The sequence below is a fragment of the Girardinichthys multiradiatus genome, chromosome 8, assembly GCF_021462225.1.
Source record: "Girardinichthys multiradiatus isolate DD_20200921_A chromosome 8, DD_fGirMul_XY1, whole genome shotgun sequence".
In the NCBI taxonomy this organism is placed as follows: Eukaryota; Metazoa; Chordata; class Actinopteri; order Cyprinodontiformes; family Goodeidae; genus Girardinichthys; species Girardinichthys multiradiatus.
Genome location: NC_061801.1, coordinates 11,713,625 through 11,740,575, shown reverse-complemented (window position 1 = coordinate 11,740,575; position 26,951 = coordinate 11,713,625). Strand labels below are relative to the sequence as shown.

The window sequence follows — 26,951 nt, the reverse complement described above, 5'->3', positions numbered from 1 at the left end:
AAAAAAATGGAATGACATAGAGAATAAGTATCAAACACATGAATAAAAGGAATATACAAAAAGCCAAGAAACATGCTAAAATTTGTCTATGTTTAGAAAGCATTCCTTAATATCAGATAGATTAACATGGCCTATGAAAAGGATTCTCATTACCAAAGTGTTGCACAGAGTGGTCTGATTAGTAAAACCAAATGAGACCTTTACAGACAGGTCTCTGTTGCAAACCATACTAATAAGTAATGCACTCAACAGCAATAAGCTCTGTGCACACCCATGTAGACTCCACCGCTGAAGAAGCATGTTAAAGCACCATATTTGTACGAGGATTGCTTCTGCTCATCACACAAAAAACAACATGCCAAAAGTGAGGTTTGCAAGTGGGAACATCATGATGTGGGCTGTCTACAGCATATGACAGTGGCAGGCATCAAGAAACTACAGGAAGTATAAATAGTGAAATGTACTGGAACATGCTTGAAAAGAATCTGAAGATGAAATGAGTGTGGATTTTCAAGAAAGATAAAGGTTCCAAACACACAGCCAAGGAATGTCTTAACTAGTTTCAGAGAAATAAGGTAAAATGGCCCAGTCAATCGCCTGACTTGTGTCCAATCGAAACAAAAAACATTGGAGATCAGAATCCATACAACAGACCCCCAGGACCTTCAAGATTTGATGTTTGTTTGGAAGAATGGGTCAAAATCACATCTAATCTATGCCTCTGGCCATACAGGATTAGTCTTGAATGCCTCATTAGCAAGAAAGTATTTTCCACAAAGTATTTAATATGTTTCTTTTCCTCTAGATAGGGACTTCAAGGAAGAGGAGAAAGTGTTATAAGATTAAAAGATATTGTTTTGTGGACTCATTATCAACCTCTTGTTATACTAAACAAATCCCATTAATATGACCTAAAAAAACCAACAGTCTCATTATTTCAAAAAGATAATAGACAATTTCTTATCAACAGCAGACCCAAAACATAGCATCTCCAGACCCCTTTTCTGATACTTGGGGATTTTGAGCAACCTTCACTAAGTATGTCTCCTTCTGCACCAGAAACAATAAAAAACTCGGAGTTATTGTATGCCAATACCAAGGAGGCATTGCCTCTCCCTTCCTTACAGGGCTCAGATCACAACCTGGTTCATCTCCAGCCTGTGTATAAACCTTTTGTACACAGAGAACCAGTGGTGACAGGCACATTGAAGAAATGGCCTGTATGAGTAGACTGAAGATGCTCTGAGGGACTGTTTTAGCTTCACTGTATGGGGACACCACTGTGCTTCTCATGGAGGTATAGTGTTTCTCAAGTATGAAGCCCTGGATCAGCCCTGAAAAAAGACTCTCTTCAAGGAGAATAAAAAAATCCTTTAGATTAGGAAACAAGGAGGAACTCAGAGCTATGCAGAAGGGCCTGAGAAGAAAGATCAGTGATGGAAAAAAACATCTACAGGAAGACGATGGAGGACCAGCTTTCAATCTTCATGTGAGGAACGAGCTGGGAAAAATCAAGGTGTGAAAGGCTGCAGGTTCAGATTGCATCGGCTCCAGGTTCCTGAGGTACTGTGCAGATGAACTGCGTGGCATCATGGGATACATGGTCAACATAACATCATGCATCTGATGAAGACCCTTCGCCCACTGGAGGGTTCCTCATTGGAACCGCTGCAATTTGCCTGCCAGTCTAGCATTGGGGTGGATGATGCCATCATCTACCTCCTGCACTGAGCTCTGACCCACCTGGAGAAGCCTGGAAGCACTGTGAGGATAATGTTCTTTGATTTCTCCACTGCTTTTAGTACCATGGACCCTGGACGTCTGAGGGACAAGGTGGAGCTGTCAGAACTAGACCACCTTCTATCCCAGTGGATACTGGACAGCCTCACTGGCCCCCTGCAGTGTGTGAGGACACGAGGCTATGTCTCTGACATGTTGGTCTGCAGCATGGGGCCTCCACAGGGAACTGTCCTGGCACTGGCACTGTTCCTGTTCACCTTCTACACTGCACAGCCATCTTCAGAAGTTCTTAGTCGACCTTGGTCACAGGTGAGGACAACTCAGTCCACAGACAATGGACACAGGACTTTGTGAACTTGTGCCAGTGGGACCACCTCCTGATTAATGTGGGGAAAACCATGGAGCTAGTGCTGGATTGCATACATACCCACCACACTGACACTGGTGAACATCCAGAGAACATTGAACTTGTGGACTCTCGTCATTACCTGGGTTTTAACCCGGAAAATAAATTGGACTGGAGCCAAAACACTGATGCTTATTACAGGAAGGGTGAGAGCAGACTCTGCCTGCTAAGGAGACTGATATTGTTTGGAGTACATGGAGAGCTCCTTAAGACCTTTTTTGACTCTGGTGGCATTAGCCATCTTCTATGGTGTAGTTTGTGGGAGCAGCAATTTATCTACAGCTGAGATGAAGCGGTTAGATAAGCTCATCAGGAAGACCATGTCTGTTCTAGGATGCCTCCTGGACACAGTGCAGGTAGTGAGAAACAGAAGGACTCTTGCAAAAACAACATAACTATTGGACAATGACATGAAACTGTTGCAGGACTTGTGTTACTCACTGTCAAATCTTAACTAAAAGAGTCAATTTCTCGGTGCTAAAACAAATGTTCGAGTTCTAAACATTAATAACAATAATTTTAAACAAATGGTTTGAACCCCTTTTTCCCAAATAAATGAAAACCATTTTGAAACCATCCTGTTTCCCCATATATTGAACAAAACATCATTCCAACTTTCAGTCCACTTCAGCCTCATCCTCAGACTGTCACAATGACATGTTTAATACATGTTTAATACCAAACCGCCTTATTTTCTCACCTTTTACATGACTACATGACCACTCAACTTATTTAAAAATAAGCTGAGTGGGTGGGGTGGAAAAACTGGCTCTAGTCTTGTTGTCCAGGCTTCACCTTGAAGCGCACTACCTAAATAAATGCATGAAACCACAAAAATTAGCAAGAGTGGCATCTGCAAATTAGCTCCAAGTAAATCTGCATTATGTTCTGAATTATTGCTACCATTGGATTCATTTGGCACAATTTAGCAGCTGTGTTTGTCTTGGAACAGTGTGGGAACGATTTTATGGTGCAGTATAAAACCACATGAGAATGATCTAAGTGCATTTTCAATTTCACAGGCACAGTAGTTTATGTTTTAGTAGAAACATCGCTGCTTCCTCTTGTAGTCTGTGCTGTTCCAACCCCAATTTACTACAGTAACCCAAAACACACAAACTAATCATGATGCATGCTCTGTAGTTAACTTCTATTCATTGTTGCTCAATTAATAACTCTTGCTTGATTACACAAACTATGTAATCTGCTGTTAACACTGATCAAAGTCTTTCAGTTTGTGAAAATTGTCAAAGAATCGTTTTTGCAGCAGAGGAAAATATACACAGCCGTTGTTCAGCTGACCTCCCTTTGTAGTAATGTGACCCTTAATAGTTGGTCACAAGTTAGACCAATTGCCCACCTGATAAAGAGGATAAGGTCTTGTTGCTGTCGCTGTCCTCAAAGAAGGATCTGTAATGTGCTGAATGCTCTTTTTCCATCCACTCCACGGAGTAGCAGACATACATTGTGATCAGATCAGTTCTCCAGGAGATTGTAAATGCTGTACTGTTGTGGACTGTCACATTCAGCCTCCTGTCTCCTGAATCTGTAGATTCAGAGTTTCATCAGTCTACGCAACAGGGTCATTCATTTTTGTAACCAAAACACTCTGTTCAGTTTGTAATTAATCAAGACTTAAGATGGAAAGAAAGCAGAAAAATGTGATTTTCTTACTGTTGGTGTCTTCATACTGAGGTATGATATGAGTCACAGCTGAAGAGAAGCTTACATTGTTGAAAGCTCTGATGTTGAGCTGATAAGCTGAGTAAGAGAGAACCAGTTTGATCTCAGGCTCTGAGGTCGTCATCTGGTCCTGTGGAGGCTCTCCAGACTCTTTCCAAATGGTCACGCGGTAGCCGTCACACAGCTCTTTGACAGGAAACTACCAAACAGCATAATTTCAGTTCCACCGCTGAGTCCTCATGTATTACCAGTTTTTTCCACGATGTGTAAAAAAAAAAGTTTTGATATAATATGTGCAAGTACCTTCCAGGTTATGGAAAACAACCGGCGGCCGGTTATCTCTTTAATATCAGTGTATTTGGAGCTGATAATGATGGGTGGAGTTTTAAGTTCTAAAAAAGGGATAGAACATACTTCGACATAAATACATTTTTCCTTTAATTGGATCATTGTAGTTAATGTTTTACATAAGTTCTGAATTTATCTGAAATCAGGTCAGCACAAGCAAAAAGCTCACCTGATGGGACAGTGTAAGTTTTACTCCATGGACACTGTGAGCATTTGTCACTAGTCACACATTGTATCTGAACAGCGTAGACTAGTGAGGAGTTTAGCTTTTCCAGTCTAACTGCATTCGGATACTGAGATTCCACAGACTGTAAACAGAACAGAAATTATTTAGTGGAAGCAATTCAAAGCAGGATTTATGGAAACTTGATTAGTTATTTGTGTAACTTTTAGCACTAATAACATAGTTAGTCCTTTGTAGGTTTTTTGGTAGACTATGAAGATACAGAAAAAACTTGTGAAGAATAATTTAAAAACAGTTTTATTGTTCAAAACCATAATTTCTTTATAATTAACATCTGCATAAAATTTTTCTTAACTAAATTGACTATTTTTGTAAAGTGTATAGAGATGACATTTTTGTGAATTGGTGTTATTGAGAAACTGAATTGAAATCCAGGTATGTTGCTATTATTAAAATCAAAGTTGTAACTTTATCATCAGTAATCCTTCTTACCTTATTACAAAACAATGACTTGCTTTACAATTGTTAGTTATTATGTCTTATTACTGAGGGTATTAAACTTGTCTATCTTCACACACATATGAACTTTAGTTGAGCATAGCCATTCCTAATCCATAGTGTTTTAAATGGTGTTGGCCCACCTTTGCAGCTGTATTAACTTTAACTCTTCTGTGAAGTCTTTTCAGTTTGGGAATGTTCTTATGGGAGTTTTGGACCATTCTTCCAGAAGTGCATTTCCGTGGTCAAACACTGATGTTGGTCGAGAAGGTCTGGTTTGCATTCTCTGCTGGGAATCATTCCAAAGTTGTATCTGATTGAGGTCAGGACTCTGTGCAGGCCAGTGAGGACCACACCTACTCATTAATATCTTCATGGCTCTTGCTTTGTTCAGTAATGCACAGTCATTTAGGAACAGGAAGAAGCCACCCCAAACTGTTCAAAGTTGGGAGCATAAAATTGCCAAAATGCCTTGGTAAGAGCTCATTTCATTGGAAGGGTCTGAGCACAATGCCTGAGAAACAGCCCCACACCATAATCCCCTCTGCACCAAAACTTTGCAGGTCAGGCAAGTGCCATTGTCCTGGCAACTGCCTAACCCAGCTTCATCCATTGGATTGCCAGACAGAGAGGCATTATTCAACACTTCAGAGAACATGTCTCCACTGAATCCGGAGCTGGCATTCTTTCCACCACTCCATCCAACACTTTACATTGTAGCTACTGATGTATGGACCGGATGCAGCTGTGTCTGCTGTGTCTACTCTACACCACACTATCTACAAACCTCAATCGGATTTTTCATGGCCTAGCACTATGTGGTCAAGGTGCTGTCATTCTCGCACCCACTTTGTTACGATACCACTAACAGTTCACTGGGAAATGTTTAACAACAAGAACATTTCTCATCCGAAAATTTTGCACAGCTGGCATTACTATTACTGTACCATACTAGAACTCACTGAAGTCTTGAGAGTGACCCATTCGTCTGCAAATGCTTCTAGAAGTAGTCTGCATGTCTAGGTTTGGATTGTATACACCTTTGGCCCTGATTGGGAAGCCTGAATTCAATTATTTTAACTGGGGAGCAATTATTGACATTGTCACGCATATGTTTAGTGTTAGAAAATCCACCAAAAAAATTATGTTGAACATACTTATTCATTAGGTGATATTAGATTTAGCTGAAAAGAATCTTTCATTCTAAAGCAGATGCTCTTTAGATTGTCCAAATGCAATGTTTGCCACTATGAAATTGCTTTGATAAACTGGTATTTACATGTATCTCAATTCATTTCAAATAATTTTCTTTAGTGTAAACAGTCTAATCTGCCAGTGAGATTTGTTTTGAAATTGCCTGCAGTGTGGTTTAGAAGTCCAAGTGGGAGAACCACTGCAACATTTTGAGGGCAGAGCCAAGGAGCTGAACACCAGGCAGTCCGAGGCTGACCTTGCCAGCTGAACAGCAGTTTGTCACGATATTCCCCGTTGGCAGCATGGGAGAGACAGGAGCATGGGAACTGCACCTGCTGAGGTCTAAACTCTGTTCCCAAAGAGGTGTCACAACAGTCTGATTTCTGACTGAGCAATCAGGAGAGTTCTCCTGACAACGGCCAAACCCAGACTCCTCCATTAGATTGTCAGAAAGAGTGGCATGATTTGTGTGGTGTCAAAAAGAGGTAAGAGTGCAGTCTGATATCAGAACAGACAAGGTCCTTCTTAGCAGCATTTCAAAGTGGCCATGGCTGATGGAGCAAACGTGGAGTTCATTTCCCTAATTTTCTTTTCCAAACTCTCACTAAAATGAAGGCATGTATTTAAATAAAAATACAAATTAAGTAAAAAAAACGATCTACCTTTCAGTTAGAGATATTAATAAACACTTAATAAAGGTAAAACTTTGCTTAGCAAATTATAATTTAAACATTCATTCTCAAGTCCCTTCAAATATTCCTTAAAGTGGTTGGATTATATGTTTCTTGATAATATCCGTTTTTTAAATTATTGCTAAAACATAGTGCTTAGAGTTGCTCTGGATTAAACATCTTAATAACTGTATGTGTAGTATACAGGTGCTTCTAAAAAAATTAGCATATTGTGATAAAGTTCATTATTTTTCATAATGTCATGATGAAAATTTAACATTCATATATTTTAGATTCATTGCACACTAACTGAAATATTTCAGGTCTTTTATTGTCTTAATACGGATGATTTTGGCATACAGCTCATGAAAACCCAAAATTCCTATCTCACAAAATTATCATATCATTAAAAGGGACTCTAAACGAGCTATGAACCTAATCATCTGAATCAACGAGTTAACTCTAAACACCTGCAAAAGATTCCTGAGGCCTTTAAAACTCCCAGCCTGGTTCATTACTCAAAACCCCAATCATGGGTAAGACTGCCGACCTGACTGCTGTCCAGAAGGCCACTATTGACACCCTCAAGCAAGAGGGTAAGACACAGAAAGACATTTCTGAACGAATAGGCTGTTCCCAGAGTGCTGTATCAAGGCACCTCAGTGGGAAGTCTGTGGGAAGGAAAAAGTGTGTCAGAAAACGCTGCACAACGAGAAGAGGTGACCGGACCCTGAGGAAGATTGTGGAGAAGGGCCGATTCCAGACCTTGGGGGACCTGCGGAAGCAGTGGACTGAGTCTGGAGTAGAAACATCCAGAGCCACCGTGCACAGGCGTGTGCAGGAAATGGGCTACAGGTGCCGCATTCCCCAGACCTGGGCTACAGAGAAGCAGCACTGGACTGTTGCTCAGTGGTCCAAAGTACTTTTTTCGGATGAAAGCAAATTCTGCACGTCATTCGGAAATCAAGGTGCCAGAGTCTGGAGGAAGACTGGGGAGAAGGAAATGCCAAAATGCCAGAAGTCCAGTGTCAAGTACCCACAGTCAGTGATGGTCTGGGTTGCCGTGTCAGCTGCTGGTGTTGGTCCACTGTGTTTTATCAAGGGCAGGGTCAATGCAGCTAGCTATCAGGAGATTTTGGAGCACTTCATGCTTCCATCTGCTGAAAAGCTTTATGGAGATGAAGATTTCATTTTTCAGCACGACCTGGCACCTGCTCACAGTGCCAAAACCACTGGTAAATGGTTTACTGACCATGGTATCACTGTGCTCAATTGGCCTGCCAACTCTCCTGACCTGAACCCCATAGAGAATCTGTGGGATATTGTGAAGAGAACGTTGAGAGACTCAAGACCCAACACTCTGGATGAGCTAAAGGCCGCTATCGAAGCATCCTGGGCCTCCATAAGACCTCAGCAGTGCCACAGGCTGATTGCCTCCATGCCACGCCGCATTGAAGCAGTCATTTCTGCCAAAGGATTCCCGACCAAGTATTGAGTGAATAACTGTACATGATTATTTGAAGGTTGACGTTTTTTGTATTAAAAACACTTTTCTTTTATTGGTCGGATTAAATATGCTAATTTTGTGAGATAGGAATTTTGGGTTTTCATGAGCTGTATGCCAAAATCATCCGTATTAAGACAATAAAAGACCTGAAATATTTCAGTTAGTGTGCAATGAATCTAAAATATATGAATGTTAAATTTTCATCATTACATTATAGAAAATAATGAACTTTATCACAATATGCTAATATTTTGAGAAGGACCTGTAAATTGTACTGAGAAGAATTTGAAGATCCTCAAAAAGAGCCATTTCACACTTAGACTTTGTATCCAGGAAAATGAAGTGTTTCTAAACGTATAGTGAAAATCAATCACAATATTAAGAGACATTAAAACAGTGTACAAAATGTAAACAGCTTTCTAAAAAGTGGTAGAGAAGTGCTATTACAAAACACTTAAATTAGCAAAAACATACATATTAAGAAACATTGTAAAAGGGTTCTTTTACCTATAAAGTAACGTTTAGTACATATATTTACTTGATAACTGCATGTGATTCCACTTCTCAAATATATCTTACTATATCTGCATACCTCTGAATATTATTTTCAAATGATGTTATGTGGTCAGTAAACATAGGTGTTATAACAACAGAATTGCAATGCTTTGTATAAACAGGTGATTATTCCTTGCCTTTTTCCATGAGTGGCTGCCCAGGACCTTATATCTCACAGAGAACTTGCTAATGTACTTTACGTCGTCCGGATGCCAGCTCACGTTCACCTGCAGGTCTCCCGGTGGGCGACTTAGTAGCACGTCCTTTGGAGGGTCGCAGCGAGCTGAAATAGTGAAATTAAACAGAAAGCCTTTCTGTTTTAGATTCAACTTAATTCAAATTCAAAAATACTTTATTAATTCCAAAGGGAAATTAAATGTTGTTGTAGCTCATATTATGAAGGTTTCTTCAAAGAGCCGTTGTAGATGCTGATGGCTGTGGACAGGAAGGATCTCTTGTAGCGCTCCGTCTTACAGCAGATCTGAAGAAGCCTCTGACTGAAGACACTCTGTTGTTGTAGGACAGTCTCATGCTCAAGTTTCTCCATAATGTTCTTCATTTTATGAAGAATCCGTCTTTCCACAATGATCTCAAGAGGTTCCAGAGGAGTCCCCAGAACAGAGCCAGCCTTTTTTATCAGCTTGTTGAGCTTTTTTAAGTCCCTGGCTCTGATGCTGCTACCCCAGCAGATGATGGCAGAAGAAATCACACTCTCCACAACAGACTTATAGAAGATATGCAGCATCTTGCTGCAAACACCAAAGGACCTAAGCTTCAATAAGATCAGTCAGGATTTACCAATGTTATTTCCTTTTGCCAGATTAATAAGAGAACATTTTGTTTTACCCTTTAATTACTTCAAAGGTTTACATGCATTTCCATCATATTTTGGAGAATTTAATTTTCAACTGTAAAACGTAGGTCAAACATTCTGGCTATCCTTTCTTGTTGCAACAATTTGCTGGAATTTTGCGCCATTTCTCCTAACTAAATAACCGAGTGAGGTTCTGTAGGCTGCCTTGCTTGATAACACCTATTTAGTTCTGCGCACAAATTTTCTACTCCAAAACATTGACATTTTTGTCCTTAAGCCATGTTGAAACAGATTTAGTAGAATCCTCAAGGTCATTGTCCATTTAGAAGATCTATCGGGGCCCGAGCTTTACCTTCCTGTTTCAATATTTTTTCACATAATGCAACCTCATGGTGCAGCCCTCATAATTCACAGTTCGCGTTGTGTTTTCAGGCTTGCTAGCTTCCCCCTTTTTCCTCATTATGACCAAGCACTTCAACTTCAGTTACATCAGACCACAGAATGTGTCTCCAAAACAAAGGGCAGATTACGTGTGAGCAGATTACAGCCAGATTACAGCATCAAGATATAATCTGTTTTTTTCTGTTGCTGTTGAAGTAATGGCTTCTTAATTTCAGTTCATATTAATACAGGACTCGCTTCACCGTGGACTCCTTCCTTAACTGTATGATGACTGGACATTCCTACAGTGTTTATACCTGCGTTAATGTTTGAACAGATGGACACGGGACCTTCAGCCATCTGAAAATTGTACCCAAGGATGAACTAAACCAGATTTACTCATACATCTGGCAGGTTAAGGCTTAAAGTATTCCTTTAGTTTGACCAAGATGTTTCTTCTGACTGGACGTAATATCTATGTTTTGGAGTGGCCCAGCAAGAGCCCTGTCTTGAACCTGATAGAGAATATGTGGAGGGAGCTAGACATTAGGGTGATGACAAAGAGGCTGTTAAACCTTAAAGACTTTGAAGCTCATCACTAAAGATAAACTGTCAACAATAACAGTGAAAACATGACAAAAAAAACTGTTGATTAAGAAGGGTTGATTGTGGATTTGTCAAAAAGAAATCTTCCACTTGTTATTAAGAAAGGTATAAATAATATTTATCATGCCAAAATAGATACTCCTTTTACATCTATTACCGTTTGAGATACAATTGTATGTGTATATATTTATATATATATATATCTGTATAGATCCATCTATATAGATCTATATAGATATATATAGGATAAATCAAATGTAGATACATTTTTGGACATACCCAGGCTCTTTGGTGAACCCTTGAAAACTGCCTTTGTGCAATTTGTCGTCTCCGAGATTTCAAAAACCTCCACTGTCAAGTTGTGATGAGAAAATATTCTTATCTTTTTATTGAATCCTTCAATGTTGTAAGAAACATAACAATGGGGTTTGTCTCTGCAAGGACGAAAATGTGAAAAAAGTGACATTAAAATTTTTTAAGTAAAAATTAGTTGAACAACATATAAATAAGGGAAAGTAAATATCGTACGGTTGTTGTAAGATGAGTGTGTAGGATTTATTTGATCCACGTTTTCCAGGTTCCCAGGTACATTTGTTATCATGCATGTATTTACCAAAACAGTCTAGATTATGGACTCCATCTGTAAAAGCAGAAACAGTTGATGTTCCAATCTCTGATCTCATTGCACTGGCTAATGATTAAACACAGAAAGACTCAGATGAAGATGTGATTACCTGAATGAATCCCACAGTGTTGGTATTTGCCTGAAATGTTCTTTGACTTGCATTTTACTGGAACAAAATATTGTTTATGAAAGCACATCAATGAGGTAAATGCTGTGTATCATTGGTACAAGACTTCCCACACACTGATTAAACACACATTTTAGTCCTGTTACACTTAAAAGCCTGAGTCAAGAAATAATAGTCAGCAAATTCTATTAGAAAAACCTGGATTTCTCTATTTCTGTATCATAACTGATTTACTAGATGTTTATGGTTATGTCTTTGTCAGATTTCCAAATGGCACACCTAAAAAGCATTTACCAATGATACACAACTAACCTTGTTAGTAAGGTAGTAGTTCCTGAAATACATGTATAACAGATTTCTGATTTACAGAAAAACTGCAGGTTATTTATCAGAAAAAGCAACAAGAGCATGAATAAGCTGGAGTCCAAAACAAAGAAACCCAGTCCTACCTGCAGAAACTTGAACATGTGAGAAGATTGGAATATAGAGTACAAGCATCAAACCTTGAAAATAAATAAGAACATAATTACAATGTGATAATTTCACATCTAGAAACCATATTATAGAGAAAGAGAAGAACAAATTATGATAAAGATGCCTTACCAAAAATGAGAATGTGCAAATAGCCTCCCAATAAATAATATTTTGGGTCTGAATAAACGTTCTGCACTCTACGGCCCAACATGTTGCTTGAGAGACTGAAACCACGACAGTAGGTTTTGGGAAATCTTACACCCACAGCTCGGTGCCATTCACAAGCGTGGTGCACAAGCCTGCTGCTTTGTTGCGACTGAACAAGGAGGAAATATTTTGGGGAGTTTTACGCACGGCGAGGAGGGGCGGGGACAAATTATGACACAGTAAGAACAGCTCAGAGACTGACAAAAGACAGTAGCTCTCAGAATAACTAAACGTTTTTTCAACCTCTGTCCAAAAATAGAGCTGCTCAACATGAAAACCTTGTTCCTTTTGCACTGTATAAATGTTATCTGCAGGAAGGTCCTAACATGTAAAGTTTCAGTTCAAATGACTGAATGTGTTTTAAATGCTGTAAGGTAAGATAAGGTAAGTTTATTTATATAGCACTTTTCAGCAATGAGACACTCAAAGCGCTGTACATACAATTACAATACAATCACAAAGCAAATAAACATAGACAGCTTTTCAGTAATGTCTTTGTGTGATGTTATTGAAAGGCTTACTTTGATTCAACATGAGAACCCAAATGACTTTCTGCCTGGTGATTTCAGGAGCTCTTCACTGCTGTTTTGCTTTCAAAGAATCAAGTGCAAAACAAATTTTCTGCTGAAACCACTAAGTGTGTCTTTCAGTCTAACTCACTGGACAACCTTTGTGCGCCTTGAAAAGAAACCTGTTGGTTTTAGAAAACAACAGCAGAGGAAAAATGCAATTTTTTGCAAAGACAGCACTCTTGCAAAAGTGTTGAACTCTGGAATTCCTCGAAAAAGATGTAGAGCAGCCATCTCCTGCACACGGCCAAAAAATGCAGTAAATGTATAGAGTCAGTCAAAACGTTTATCTGTTATGTGTCAGTTTTGCTTGTTAAAGGTTAGGTGATGCATTAATTTTAACAGAGACCACAAATTAACAGTTTTTTATTTTATTTTAAACCAACAATCTAAACCTTTATTGACTGGACACTCTTTTAACTTCAACAATGTGTGTTAAGCGACCGTAAAAATGTTGACTTTAAATAACTATATCTGCTCTTACTCACATATTATATTGCTTATATCAAGGTCCAAATAATAAAATTGAAAGTCTAACCAATATTCTTCCTATCAGAATACTGTGCAGTGAAACCTCTAGAGAGATTTGATCTCATCATAGTAATAATCAGGTATTTAAATTTGTCCAAAGTCAGACGCATTGTGTGCGACATCTGACTCAAACAGTTAGCGTTCCTTCTGACATTTTCAAATGTCATTGAATTAATTGCATAACATGACATAAAAGTAGTAACTGAAGGAGCTTTTATGTTTGCAAAATCACCTCTGTTATCAATCTCAATCGAAGGAGAAGAAATTTTTCTTGTCCACAGTTCTTTCCAGGAACTCTCTTAATGTTTGTACAACCCTTTTAATTGGATAAAAAATATCAGATAAGGTCAAGCTTTAGAACAGTTCTCAAACATAAACATTGTATTGTAATGTTGCATCACTCTTTTGGTCATGGTTCTCAATCATCTTTAATCAACTTGTTTATATTGTACATAGTCCATTAGTCTTCCTCATTCTTTAATTCTGTTTGGTAGTTTAGTTGGATTGTTTTATTAAAGGGTTTGTTAATTGAAATATGTTTGACTTTGAGTTGACTTATTTTGTTAATAAATTCTTGTATTTTAAGAAATTGTGTGAATTCATTCCATGTGTGTGCAGAGTTTATGCTCTTCAATAATGTCAGAGCTCGTCTCACACCTTTCTAGTTTGTCCTAATACCATCGCCTTACTGGGCTGGTATTCACAGGACAACCCTTAACAGACCGACATATTATTTGATAAAATATTAATATTAAATAATATTCTCAGATTCATGATGCTAACACTACTTTTAAGGAACTATCAGAAATGCTCTGATCAGCCAGTATTTATGCCCCCGTTTCTTATATTTTAGGTGAATTTCTTTGCAGTTAGCTTGGACCTGAGCGGCTGCTTGAAGGTGCTGTGTTATTTTGACCTGTTTAAAGGGCCGCAATTTTTATTTTTACTTCTTTGGCATTTTGAGACTGCTGGAGATAGGCACCAGCTTCCCCACGACCCACTATGGATAAGCGGTAGAAAATGACTGACTGACTGGCATTTTGAGGTAAATAAAACCAAGCTTTTCTTTTAAACCTCCCACATTGTTCCACTTCTTAATTCAAAGCCCCTCATAAGAACCCAGATGTGGAACTTCTCACAGCCAAGACTCTTCAGCATTTTCCCTGAAAATGTCTGACCCTGATTTTTTTTAATCACATATCCTCTTTGGTCAGGAGAGTCTGAACACAGACTGCCAAGTCAAGCTCATCACCAAAGATGTTCTTTTCAAGGTTTCAAGGTTCTCTTATGAAGCTTCTGTCTGCAGCCTATAAGGGTGAACCTGGCTTGAATCTCTTTTTTTGTGCCCTCCTGTCTCACTTAAACTGTGTGCTTGCCGTCCTCCAGAGTCTAAATTGCCTTTTGAGTCATTTTCCTGCTCAAATGCCAAAGGAAGGTGTCTTGAGGTTTGTGTGTGGGGGGGGGGGGGTCTTGCAGTCTCCTTTCTGACATTATCATTTGAAATATGAGAAACATTTTCAATTCAGACAGAAAGAAAGGCAACACATTTTACATCAGAATAAGAGAAGTGTTTTCTGTCTATCCAAGCAGATTTTCTGCCACATAACACTTTACCTTACAGTCCTGCCATGTATATCATTCTGACTGCCAGGTTCATGAGGCAGCAACACATTCTCAAACTGCAGCACCTCCACTACTGTAAGTCCCATCTAGTCTTGTAGTTTTCCTGAAAACACATCTGTAGTCAAAACCCAACACAACTAATCTTACAGCTGCCCCACAAGTATGTTGAGTTCAAAGTGTATTTCTCTGAAACACTTAGTCTTTCTCTTTATGGATGCTTTAAGTAAAAAACACCTTTTTAGAGACACCTGCTTGCAGATTATAAGCAGGAATGTTTACTTAGCGGTGACAGCAGCATTTGTAAAAACATGAAAGTACATAAGCAGCATGTCTTCATTCGTTCTTTTTAAGAAGGCGAAGCACCAAGACTGTTTCATGTACTATTAGTTGCATGTTCCTCTTTCTGTAGTGAGCTGAAAACGCACAGGAAGTTCACTTCACACCTCGCCAACTTCAGCCAGTTGGTATGGAAAACGTCATTATAGCTGTTTATTATCATCTTAATCTCCACACTTTACTACAGTATTTTCCCATCTACGGGAAAAACAATCTGACAAAACTATGAACAAAACTGATTTTTGGCATTTTCAGAGATAATCCACATTAAATTAAAATTCATCATTAAAATGCGTAAATAGTCAAAGATCTCCTTGACAGGAAGCTGATTTCCGCTAAATGAGCAAGTGTCTGCCTACTCATGTTTTTCTGAAATGTAAATTTCCCCATCCTTAGCTCTTATCATACTTCAGATCAGCCATGTGCTGTAAGTCATTTGACAAACCTGAGTTGAAATGTGACATGGGTTCCTCTCTCTCTCTCTCTGTTTTGCTTTGATCTGATTACACTACTGTTGTAGTTTAACTTTAAGGGGTACCATCAGAGAGTCCAAACTAGGTCATCTCCACAGTTGGCATTTGTGCATGATTCATGAATAGGTATGTTTTAAAAGGCACCTGAATAATTTCCAGCAGTTCTGTGTTTTTGACAACAAAAAGGCCTTCAGATTGAATATTCTATTTGTTGAAGGTTTTAGGTGAAACATACCCAAAGAACAATATCAGTACTTAATATTCAAAATGTTTTTGAATGATTAAACCACATAAATTGTTACCAAATATGATATAAGAAGACCACAAACTCCGGTTAACATGGCAGGTTTTTGTGAGGTAAACAATTATGCCGAGATAAATGATTTCCTTTTCCCACCTTTAATGTGACATATGACATATGTACGACCTATTTACAAATCAACCTAAAATCTTTTAGAATTAAAAAAGTGTGCACACCCTCTCATAACTAGGGATGTGGCTATGACCAGAAGCCACGGTCTGCTGAGAGTTGCCAAAGCATTGGAAGGATTTCATTGTTAAAAGGTATCAGTCAGGAGAAATGAAAAAATATATATATATATTTTGAGATCTTATATATACAGGGCTATACTTGTTGCCCCTAAATGTTTCAGATCATGGAAAAATCTGTATCAGACAAAACTAACCTGAGTAAAAGCAAAATGTAGTTTTCAGCTGAAAATTGTTTTTATAACATAAAACAAAAACTATCAAAACCAAACTAGCCCAATGTGAAAAACTAAATCAAGTTAAACTGTGTATTAACTGTCATCAACCACATTTTTTGTTTCAATTTAACCAGCCACGCCTGTGCCTGATTACCGGTGTAATGAAGGGATAACTTCAAAATAACACTGACAACTTATCCAGGAGGTCACAAAAAAAACCAGAACATTTTCTAAGGCACTACGGAGCTTGCTTGCCTAAGCCAAGCTTGGTGTTCAGAATTCAACATTAAGTAAGTTACTGGGCCAAAAACGGCATCCATGCGACTGTTCCAAGGTAAAAAACCACTGCTAAACAAAAGGAACACAATGTCCATCTCACATTTCCACAAAAAACCTTGATGAAGACTTTTGGGAAAATATTTGGTGAACAGACAACACAAAAGTGAATCTTATTGCAATGTGTGCCTGCCTTTATACCTGGGGTTCAGGAAAAGAACATCTTACTGACAGCCAAACACAGTGGAGGTAGTGTGGTGATCTGGGGCTGCGATGCTACTTCAGGATGAGGAAGACTGGCCATTATTCCAGCTCTCCACCTGAGAGTCCTGAAGGGGAATATCCATCCATCAGTTTATGACCCTAAGCTCAAAGGCCATTGGGTTAGATCCAAACACACCAGCAAGCCCACATCTAGATGGCTCAAAAAAAACAAAATGAAAGTTAAAAAGTCCAGACTTAAAACTGGTTTTGAAGCTGTAGCCTGATCTTAAACAGGCCTTTTTGGGAAACCATTAAATGTGGCTGCATTTTAAAAATTCCTCAAAGAAGAGTGGGCAACCATTCTTCCACTGGTAATGGATATGTGCATAAAATGTTTAGCTCGCTCTGACTGGTCTTGGTGTTTAAAGAAACTGCTGAACTAAAACTGAAGAACTGTGTTTCAATGTCTGCATGAAATAAACTTTGGTCTGTATTTTCTCTGTGTTTAAGACTCTCTTTAACCTTCATCCCAAAAGTGGACACCAATCACCTTGAATGCAAAACAGATCAAACTAGCCTTCATTATATTTTGAAGTGCACCACCTAGAGGTGAGAAAGATCATCAGGACAGTAAAACATTGAGTGTTGGTTTTATAATTATTTCAGAGCTATCTACCTTTTAAAATGTGCATTTATAACTACTGGGTTAACAGAGGATAAACAGAGATGTGTCCCAGGAAGGCAAGCACAAGGCTTTTATGAATATTTTTCACTTTTTGTGCCCTCAAGACTTTTACAGTGACTCGTTAAATAATTTATTTTTTTTAAATATATGTTTTCAGCACTAGTGGCCTTTATTTTGTATTTTTCTTTAACAGTAGGCAGACAGGAAAGAGGGGTAGAGAGAAGGGGAGACATTCAGCAAATGTCACCAGGTCCAGGACTCAAACCCGGGACAGCTGCTTCGAGGACTATAGCTTCTGCACATGGTCGCACGCTTTCGCCCCTACACCATCAGCGCCGTGCCCTAAACAATTTTTTTGATGATTAACTAGCAGTCTTTTCATAAAACAGCTGTTCTGTAAACATGCTGAGTTGTCTGTTGGATGGCTTCACAAGGAAACCTGAAGAAATACTGAGCAAGACAATAAAATTATGAGGAGTGGGTTGAGACTTTTGCACGGGGATGTAGATAAAGTAATATTGCACATTAAATATGATAAAGTGACAGCACTGAAAACACATTGTCATTATTCTCCAAAGCTTCATATTTGATTGAAGAAGTAGATAAAGGATTGAGAAAATGCCTCTGATCATTTCTGCTTCAGTTTATCAGCTGGTCTGTGGAGAAATAATGTCTCTAAGATGTTCTGTAGGGGTCGGCATGGGGCCCCACGAACATATGAGGCCCCTGAGGAAGTTCATCTGACCATGCTGAGGTTGATTATAAGCTCCAAAGAGTTGCACAGCTTGCTTCTTTAATTAGTTATAAGGATTTTTAGTAAAAATATCAAAACTAAACAAAATGTTTGTGTAGGAACATACAGTGGCACCATAGTGCATTAGGTAAGCTGACATCATAAGAGAAGCAATCTATGGAATCTGGATCACAACAGTGTAGAATATCTGAGATACTTTCTCTCGGCCATTTTTCTACAAACCTTCATCCAGCGAACAGCTTTTTAGCCTCACAGTTTGAAGAAATCAGCAGAAAAGCAAACCTAAAGAATATTTTACTGAACCATTTCTGAACACATCAGGTCAGTATTTACAGCTGCTTTCAGGACTCTGTAACATCTAAATAACTCACTTAGATCAATATAACAACAGTAAAGTGAAGAGTTCATTTAATTTGATCAACAACAGACTCTAATGTTACAGAAAATAAATTCCCTAATGTTAACCTTATCAGTCAAGTTAAATAAATCTATGCTAAGACTTCAGCTAAATGCAGTTTTCTCACAGATCCTGCAGAAGTAAAATGTCCACGATCAAACACAGATATTATGCAGAATGACTCTGGTTTAAAGGCTTTTAAATTAAAATTAAAATGTCAAAAGTGTGGTCAGTATTTGAGTCACCTTCCTAGGTCAGTGCTTTGTGAACCACATTTTTGCTGCATTTACAGTTGCAGATCTTTGAGGTATGTCTCTAGCAGCTTTGCACATCTGGAGTCTGTACAGGTCCTTCTCAAAATATTAGCATATTGTGATAAAGTTCATTATTTTCCATAATGTCATGATGAAAATTTTACATTCATATATTTTAGATTTATTGCACACTAACTGAAATATTTCAGGTCTTTTATTATCTTAATACGGATGATTTTGGCATACAGCTCATGAAAACCCAAAATTCCTATCTCACAAAATTAGCATATCATTAAAAGGGTCTCTAAACGAGCTATGAACCTAATCATCTGAATCAACGAGTTAACTCTAAACACCTGCAAAAGATTCCTGAGGCCTTTAAAACTCCCAGCCTGGTTCATCACTCAAAACCCCAATCATGGGTAAGACTGCCGACCGGACTGCTGTCCAGAAGGCCACTATTGACACCCTCAAGCAAGAGGGTAAGACACAGAAAGAAATTTCTGAACGAATAGGCTGTTCCCAGAGTGCTGTATCAAGGCACCTCAGTGGGAAGTCTGTGGGAAGGAAAAAGTGTGGCAGAAAACGCTGCACAACGAGAAGAGGTGACCGGACCCTGAGGAAGATTGTGGAGAAGGGCCGATTCCAGACCTTGGGGGACCTGCGGAAGCAGTGGACTGAGTCTGGAGTAGAAACATCCAGAGCCACCGTGCACAGGCGTGTGCAGGAAATGGGCTACAGGTGCTGCATTCCCCAGGTCAAGCCACTTTTGAACCAGAAACAGCGGCAGAAGCGCCTGACCTGGGCTACAGAGAAGCAGCACTGGACTGTTGCTCAGTGGTCCAAAGTACTTTTTTTGGATGAAAGCAAATTCTGCATGTCATTCAGAAATCAAGGTGCCAGAGTCTGGAGGAAGACTGGGGAGAAGGAAATGCCAAAATGCCAGAAGTCCAGTGTCAAGTACCCACAGTCAGTGATGGTCTGGGGTGCCGTGTCAGCTGCTGGTGTTGGTCCACTGTGTTTTATCAAGGGCAGGGTCAATGCAGCTAGCTATCAGGAGATTTTGGAGCACTTCATGCTTCCATCTGCTGAAAAGCTTTATGGAGATGAAGATTTCATTTTTCAGCACGACCTGGCACCTGCTCACAGTGCCAAAACCACTGGTAAATGGTTTACTGACCATGGTATCACTGTGCTCAATTGGCCTGCCAACTCTCCTGACCTGAACTCCATAGAGAATCTGTGGGATATTGTGAAGAGAACGTTGAGAGACTCAAGACCCAACACTCTGGATGAGCTAAAGGCCGCTATCGAAGCATCCTGGGCCTCCATAAGACCTCAGCAGTGCCACAGGCTGATTGCCTCCATGCCACGCCGCATTGAAGCAGTCATTTCTGCCAAAGGATTCCTGACCAAGTATTGAGTGAATAACTGTACATGATTATTTGAAGGTTGATGTTTTTTGTATTAAAAACACTTTTCTTTTATTGGTCGGATGAAATATGCTAATTCTGTGAGATAGGAATTTTGGGTTTTCATGAGCTGTATGCCACAATCATCCGTATTAAGACAATAAAAGACCTGAAATATTTCAGTTAGTGTGCAATGAATCTAAAATATATGAATGTTAAATTTTCATCATTACATTATGGAAAATAATGAACTTTATCACAATATGCTAATATTTTGAGAAGGACCTGTATATTCCTTTTTTTGAAATTTTTTGAAAACTGGACAGCCCTGCATTTGTTGAGAAGGCATCCCATGCTTTCTGCTGTGAAAATGGAGACTAACGTGCTCTGTGCACGGGCCTGCACCGCAGATTAATATCAGCCGAGATTCTCTTTTCATTTCTTGTATTTCTGGGGGTTAGGGGAAGTAACTTCATGATGGTTTAGCACAGAAAATCCACGTTAAACAGACTGAAGTCTGTGGTTGTGATGAGAGACAAAATGTGGAACGTTTTAAGAAGAATAAATCATGTTTCACCTTAAGCGTTCCTCACATATTTGAATTTGAATAGTGGTTTAATGGTGGGATTTAACTAGTTTTTGAATATTTTAAAACAATTACATGTGTAACTTAGATTTTGTCAGCAATTTAAGGAGTAAGTTAAATAGCAGCTTAATTTCTTCATTTGTCACAGAAATCTTGATGTCAGGATGAGTTCAGTGAACTACCAAGATTCAAGGAGCTCCGTCTCCAACAAGGAGCTCATAGAAGAATTTGACCTTATCCTGGCAGAGAAGGGGGTGAAGTTTGAAAACATTGTCCCCATTGACTGGGACATTGTAGAAAACCTTCTTAGGGAGAAGATCAGCCCCTCTCCTCCTAAATTACCAAGGCCTCCTCTTCCTCCTGTCATTCCTGCTCCACCACAGATCACAGCATGTTATGAAAAATCAGACATCTGGATGAGTTCAGGGAATGATAAAGATTCAGAGAGCTCTGTCTCCGATAAGGATCCCATGGAAGAATTTGCATGGATCCTAACAGAGAAGGAAGAATTGTTAGAGAATTTGGTCCCCACTGACTGGGACATTGTAGAAGACCTTCTTGGGGAGAAGATCAGCCCCTCTCCTCCTCTTATTGTCTCTGATCCACCACAGTTCACAAGCTGTAATGAAAATTCAGACATCAGGATGAGTTCAGGGAACGAGGAACATTCAGAGAACTTTGACTCCATGAAGGAGCTCATGGAAGACTTTCACTGGATCATGGGAGAGGAGATAAAGTTTGAAAACATGGTCCCCACTGATTGGGACAATATACAAGACCGTTTTAGGGAGAAGGTCAGCCCCCTTCCTCCACCATCTCCAGCACTTCCTCCTTGTCCTTCTCCTCCAAATGTTATCTCTGCTCCACCAGAGTTCAGTATCAATACTAACATTGTGGTCAGTCAGAGTGGAGATCAAGATTACATGTTCTGGCCTCCGCCACCAACATTTACACCTCGTGCTGCTCTTCCTCGTCATCCTGTCATCCCTGCTCCACCAGGGTCCAACTGTAACAACAACATTGTATTCAATCTGGGTGGAGATCACGGTCACATGTTCTGGCCTCCACCTCCAACATTTACACCTCATCCTGCTCCTTATATCCCAGCTCCTCCTCCTCGTCCTCCTGTCATCCCTGCTCCATCAGGGTCCAACTGTAACAAAAATATTATATTCAGTCTGGGAGGAGATCATGGTCACATGTTCAGACCTCCACCTCCAACATTTACACCTCATCCTGCTCCTTATATCCCAGCTCCTCCTCCTCGTCCTCCTGTCATCCCTGCTCCATCAGGGTCCAACTGTAACAACAACATTGTATTCAGTCTGGGTGGAGATCATGGTCACATGTTCTGGCCTCCTCCTCCACCATTTACACCTCATCCTGCTCCTTATATCCCAGCTCCTCCTCCTCATCCTCCTGTCATCCCTGCTCCATCAGGGTCCAACTGTAACAAAAATATTATATTCAGTCTGGGAGGAGATCATGGTCACATGTTCAGACCTCCACCTCCAACATTTACACCTCAAGCTTCTTCTGCTCCTCCTCTGCCTCCTGTGATCCTTGCTCCACCTCAGCTCAGAGTAACTCATGGAAATTCAGACATCAGGATGAATTCAGTGAACGACCAAATTTTAAGGAGCACTGCCTCCAACAAGGAGCTCATAGAAGATGCTGAATGCCTTCCACCAGAGAAGAGGGTAAAGTTTGGCAGCATGGTCTCCACTGACTGGACCATCACGGATGAATTTCTTGGGAAGAAGGTGGTCTCTCCTCCTCCTTTATCACCTCATCCTCCTCCTGCCATGCCTGCTCCACCACAGTTCAACATTAACACTAACATTGCAGTCAGTCAGGATGGAGTTCAAGATTACATGTTCTGGCCTCTGCCTCCAACATTTACACCTCGTGCTCCTCCTCCTCTTGTTCTCCCTGCCAAGCCACAGTCCATGATCCGCTCTCACAGTGCAGATAGTCAGAGTGGAAGATATGGCAACATTTTACACCAGCCAGCAGGTGGCGCTCACAGGCAGGGACAGGTGAGACAGGTGAGGACAGATGTCTTCCATCACTAAATATACTAATCAGTGTTCAACGTTGAAGTTTTATCTTACCTAGATTAATGAAGAAATGTGAGCGTTATTAGCAAACGTCTTTAGGAGTAAAGTATTCTGAGTTAATTACCAGAAATTTATTCTGAATAAGTGGATATTTCTAAATCAAAATCAAAATAGTTTTCTATCATTTCAATCTGCACCAAACAGCGAACAGGTAAAAATGTTTTGAAATGTTTCTGAATATCCAGTAAGATTATGTTTTTCTGATAATATAACAGACAAACCAGTCTCAGTAGCAACAATTGACACTGAACCTGGGTCTTTCCTGGTTTTCTAATCGGGGGGTTGCGGGTATCCTGTTACCTGGTGGGTCAGTTCCACCACAGCTGCTTGTAACACATCTGTTTTGTGTGTTTTTACCTTCAGATCCTGAACAGTTTACCCATAGTCCAACTCCCTACAAATGTTATCCTGCAACCACTTGGACTTCTGTAAGTAAAACACACATCATGATCAACAAAACACTAAACCTGTTGAGCTTTTGTTTGTGTGTTCACACAGTCATGTTACTGTGTGTCTGTGCAGGAATGGAGAAGTCTTGTATGGAGCTGTTCCTCCACCTCCTCTGCTGAACAGCTGTAACTCAAAGTAATATTTTTATAGATTCATTTAAAGTATTTTCTTCTCATATGTTTGTTTCAGTGGATGGGGTTTCTGTGGGGATGTTCAGGCTCTTTCAACGATCTCTGAGAGGGATTTTTGTTCTGTTGTGTCTCAGCAGTGAGAGAAAGTGTGAGGACAAACAAGATGGTGGACGAGCATATGTAAAAAAGCCACCAAATGCCTTCATGCTTTTCCTCAAGGAGCAAAGACCAAAGGTGGTGGCTGAGCTGAACATGAACCACAGTGTAGCTGTGAATAGCATTGTGGGAGAAAAGGTGAGTCAGATTGATCTTGCACTGGAAATCAGCATCAAATCAGATCGATCAAGAACCACATATTGACTGTGGTTTTGTCAAGTCAAAGTTCTAAAAATAAACTCAGTCCAGGAAATCAACTTCAGAAATGATTAAAAAAAATCTTCTGTAGCAAAAAGTAAAGAACTTTGATTTAATCATACATGAACAGAGTATGACAGTAAATCAAATGCAGCAAAAACAATCTGAAATTTTCAAGAAGCCAAAGGTTTTATATTCCTAGTTGAGGATGTTGCCTCAGCTGGCCTGTTGCTGTGCAGTTATCAGTGTAAATACTAACAGGGTCTGTCGCCTTTCCACAGTGGAAGTCTTTGTCAGAGGAGCAAAAGGCCAAATATTATGACCAGGCCAGAGTGGAAAAACAGCTCCATGAGCAGCAACATCCTGAGTGGTCCAACACTGATAACTATGTATGTGCACTCTGTTCAAACATGGACTCTTCAGCAAACAAATGCTAATAAAACACTGAGGGTGCAATTAGTTTCTGTCCACGGGTGTCTGAGAATCTGATATATTTCATTTTTAGGGCAAGAAGAGGAAGAGGATAAGACAAAAGAACACAGAAAGCAGCAGCATGGCCTGTAAGACTGATTTCTCTACTTCCCAGCATGTGTTCATGTGATGAAAATATGAAACGTGATCATAGTGAGTCAGTCTGGATCACATTACTGGCTCTCAGGGTATTTTGTGAAGTTTAGATCAACTCATTTAATTACAGTGCCTTGCAGAAGTATTCACACCCCTCGAACATTTTCCATTTTTTTACGCACACAAACTCTACATATGTAGAGAAAATTGTTCTCAAGGTTAATGAGCAACATTTACAGAGTTACAAAGCCTTTCCCATCTTCAGGCTGAAATGTCATGATTTTTCATCCAGTTTAAAACCATTTTGTGTCTGATTACATAAAATGACTCTAAATGCTGGCTGCACAGTGAATTGGGAGTTAGCAGAGTTGTCTCACAGCTAAAAGGTGCTGGACTCACTGTGACACATTTCATACATGAACACCTAAAGCACTTTAACACACTTTTATTGCTCTGGTTGTGTCTATGTTTTTATAGCTTTATCTCCCTCTAACCTTGTGTTCTCTCTTTGTTTGTTGTCCACAGAAACTCCAAAAGGCTCGGTGCATTTCTTTGCTTAATCCCCGACTGCCCCTCAGAGCCGGCCCAAGACTATCTAGGGTCCACCGCAGAGACTGATTCATGGCCCTGCTTCCACTTATGCCAATAAAATTATTGTTTTGCATTTAAAAAGCCTGGTTTCATGGTTTATTATTATGTCAACAAAGAAAGTGACCATGTCACTGAAGGTGTTTTACTTGAGCTTCACAGTAGTCACTTTCTCTGATTACTCTACAGATATAATCTGTGGAGATGGGTTACTTCTTTCTGACATTAGATTTAGCAGCATTATGTGCAGCTTTTTACCTCATAGAGCTAGAAAGGAGAGGTCAATTATTATTTATGTACACTTTATAAAGAAAAAGTGCGGGCCATTTGGCTTTTGGGTGAAGTTTATGGAAAATGTAAAAAGTTCATGCTATAATGATAATATGTCATAAAATAGGACATTTATGTAGAAGCATGCAATGGTGATTTCCCTATATCAAACAATTTATTAAAAGAAAAGCCAACTACAGTTGGTATATCCCAATATCAACGTCTCTATAACATGTCATGTGATACTTGGGTGCCTCTAATTTCCCTTAAATGTGTCTAGATTTGAGTAGCATCCATCATCTGCTTCCGCAGGGCACTGTTCACAATGAAGTGGTCATCAGTGTGGGATGTGGCCAAAGGACGTCTACTATGCCTTTCTGTGACTCCTCCAATCTCTCTGCATCTGTTGCAACCTGCTGAAGACACTCTGTGACACTCTAAGCTAAGTGACCACTTTAGTCTGAGAATATCCTGTTAAAAGCCTCACAATGTTGAGGTACTGTTGATCAATTGTTTGATTTTGTCTTGGTCCCATGATGTCAAACTGTGAACACCATGATGAGGAGGGCTGTTTAAATACCAGTTATTATTGAGCCAGGAATGTCCTGGTCGATTCATGATCAAACACCTGTTGTGAATTTTGTCATTAAGCTCCTTGTTAGAAAACAGCAAGTTGTGCAAAAAGTACTGAAATATTGAACAGTTGGAAATGTGCATTCTGAAGTTTAGAGAAGATCACATTAGGTTCACCTGTAAAGGCTATGGTGTATTGTAGGTCCATCCTGTTCCTAACCTTTTGTGAGTATTGTATATTCACAGTAATCATAAAATGTTTCTCAAACCACAGACACAAAGAGCAGATGAGTAAACTAGTTGCATTGAATTATGAGTCTAACACAACCATCATATTGTGAACAATGTCCTGTGTATGATTACAACTAAGATAAACCATTTCTAATTTTTGGTTTTTAATATAAATTCTACAACTTCTAGTCTTCATGCTGTTGCCACTGCAAATGGAAACATATAAGAAACAGTTCAATATTCTTTAGAAATAGAAAAATGGCTCATTTAATCTATCTGTGAACCTTCCGAATTCACCGTTATTTGTAGAGATAGTTCCTTGTTTTAGTAGGTGAGAGCTTTAAGGAATATCATTTGAAAAACAGTCCGAGCAAAAGGGTGTCGTAGCAAAAACAGAAGATTTCAGAGAATGCCAGGAAACAAATGATGTTTATCAGACTGAAAAAGTTGTACAGCTTTAAAGAATCTGAGCTTTAAGAATAAAATTCTCAAAAGAACCAATGAACTTTACTATAACTAAAAGCCTTCTCATTTGTTAATGGTGGTGACTAATATTGAACAACATGGCAGGGCTCCAAGGAAAAACAGACTGTTAAACATTTTTTTTTTAATATATTTAGAACAGATTATTCCAACATTACTTTAAATGACAGGTTAGTAGTTTGCTTTGTATTGTTATTAAGGGATGGCATGGAGGCAGGCAGAATGATTTTCAGGTGACATTAAGTAAAGAAAATGACAACTTGTAAACTAAAACAAGGTATAAACCACAGGAAGAACCTGGAATCAATGAGAAACAGGAGGATCCAGCAAACAGTGGTTAAAAACAAATGTTATACT

The 26,951-nt window shown here is 39.3% G+C and overlaps 1 protein-coding gene and 1 pseudogene across 1 annotated transcript in view; one reads left to right on the top strand and one right to left on the bottom strand.

Moving 5' to 3' along the window:
• Positions 1–12,107, bottom strand: part of LOC124872806 (interleukin-31 receptor subunit alpha) — a 29,222-nt gene extending 17,115 nt beyond the window's left edge. The window contains exons 1-10 of the mRNA XM_047373162.1: positions 11,943–12,107; positions 11,789–11,842; positions 11,322–11,378; positions 11,116–11,227; positions 10,867–11,021; positions 8,924–9,069; positions 4,347–4,485; positions 4,133–4,221; positions 3,821–4,028; positions 3,507–3,692 (exon numbers count right to left, since the gene is read on the bottom strand). Coding sequence (XP_047229118.1) covers positions 3,507–3,692; positions 3,821–4,028; positions 4,133–4,221; positions 4,347–4,485; positions 8,924–9,069; positions 10,867–11,021; positions 11,116–11,227; positions 11,322–11,378; positions 11,789–11,842; positions 11,943–12,024 — 1,228 coding nt within the window. The 5' untranslated portion in view covers positions 12,025–12,107. The remainder of the gene's footprint in view (positions 1–3,506; positions 3,693–3,820; positions 4,029–4,132; positions 4,222–4,346; positions 4,486–8,923; positions 9,070–10,866; positions 11,022–11,115; positions 11,228–11,321; positions 11,379–11,788; positions 11,843–11,942) is intronic.
• Positions 12,108–17,936: 5,829 nt separating this feature from the next.
• On the top strand, positions 17,937–26,167 carry LOC124872845 (annotated as a pseudogene).
• The last annotated feature ends 784 nt before the right edge of the window (positions 26,168–26,951 follow it).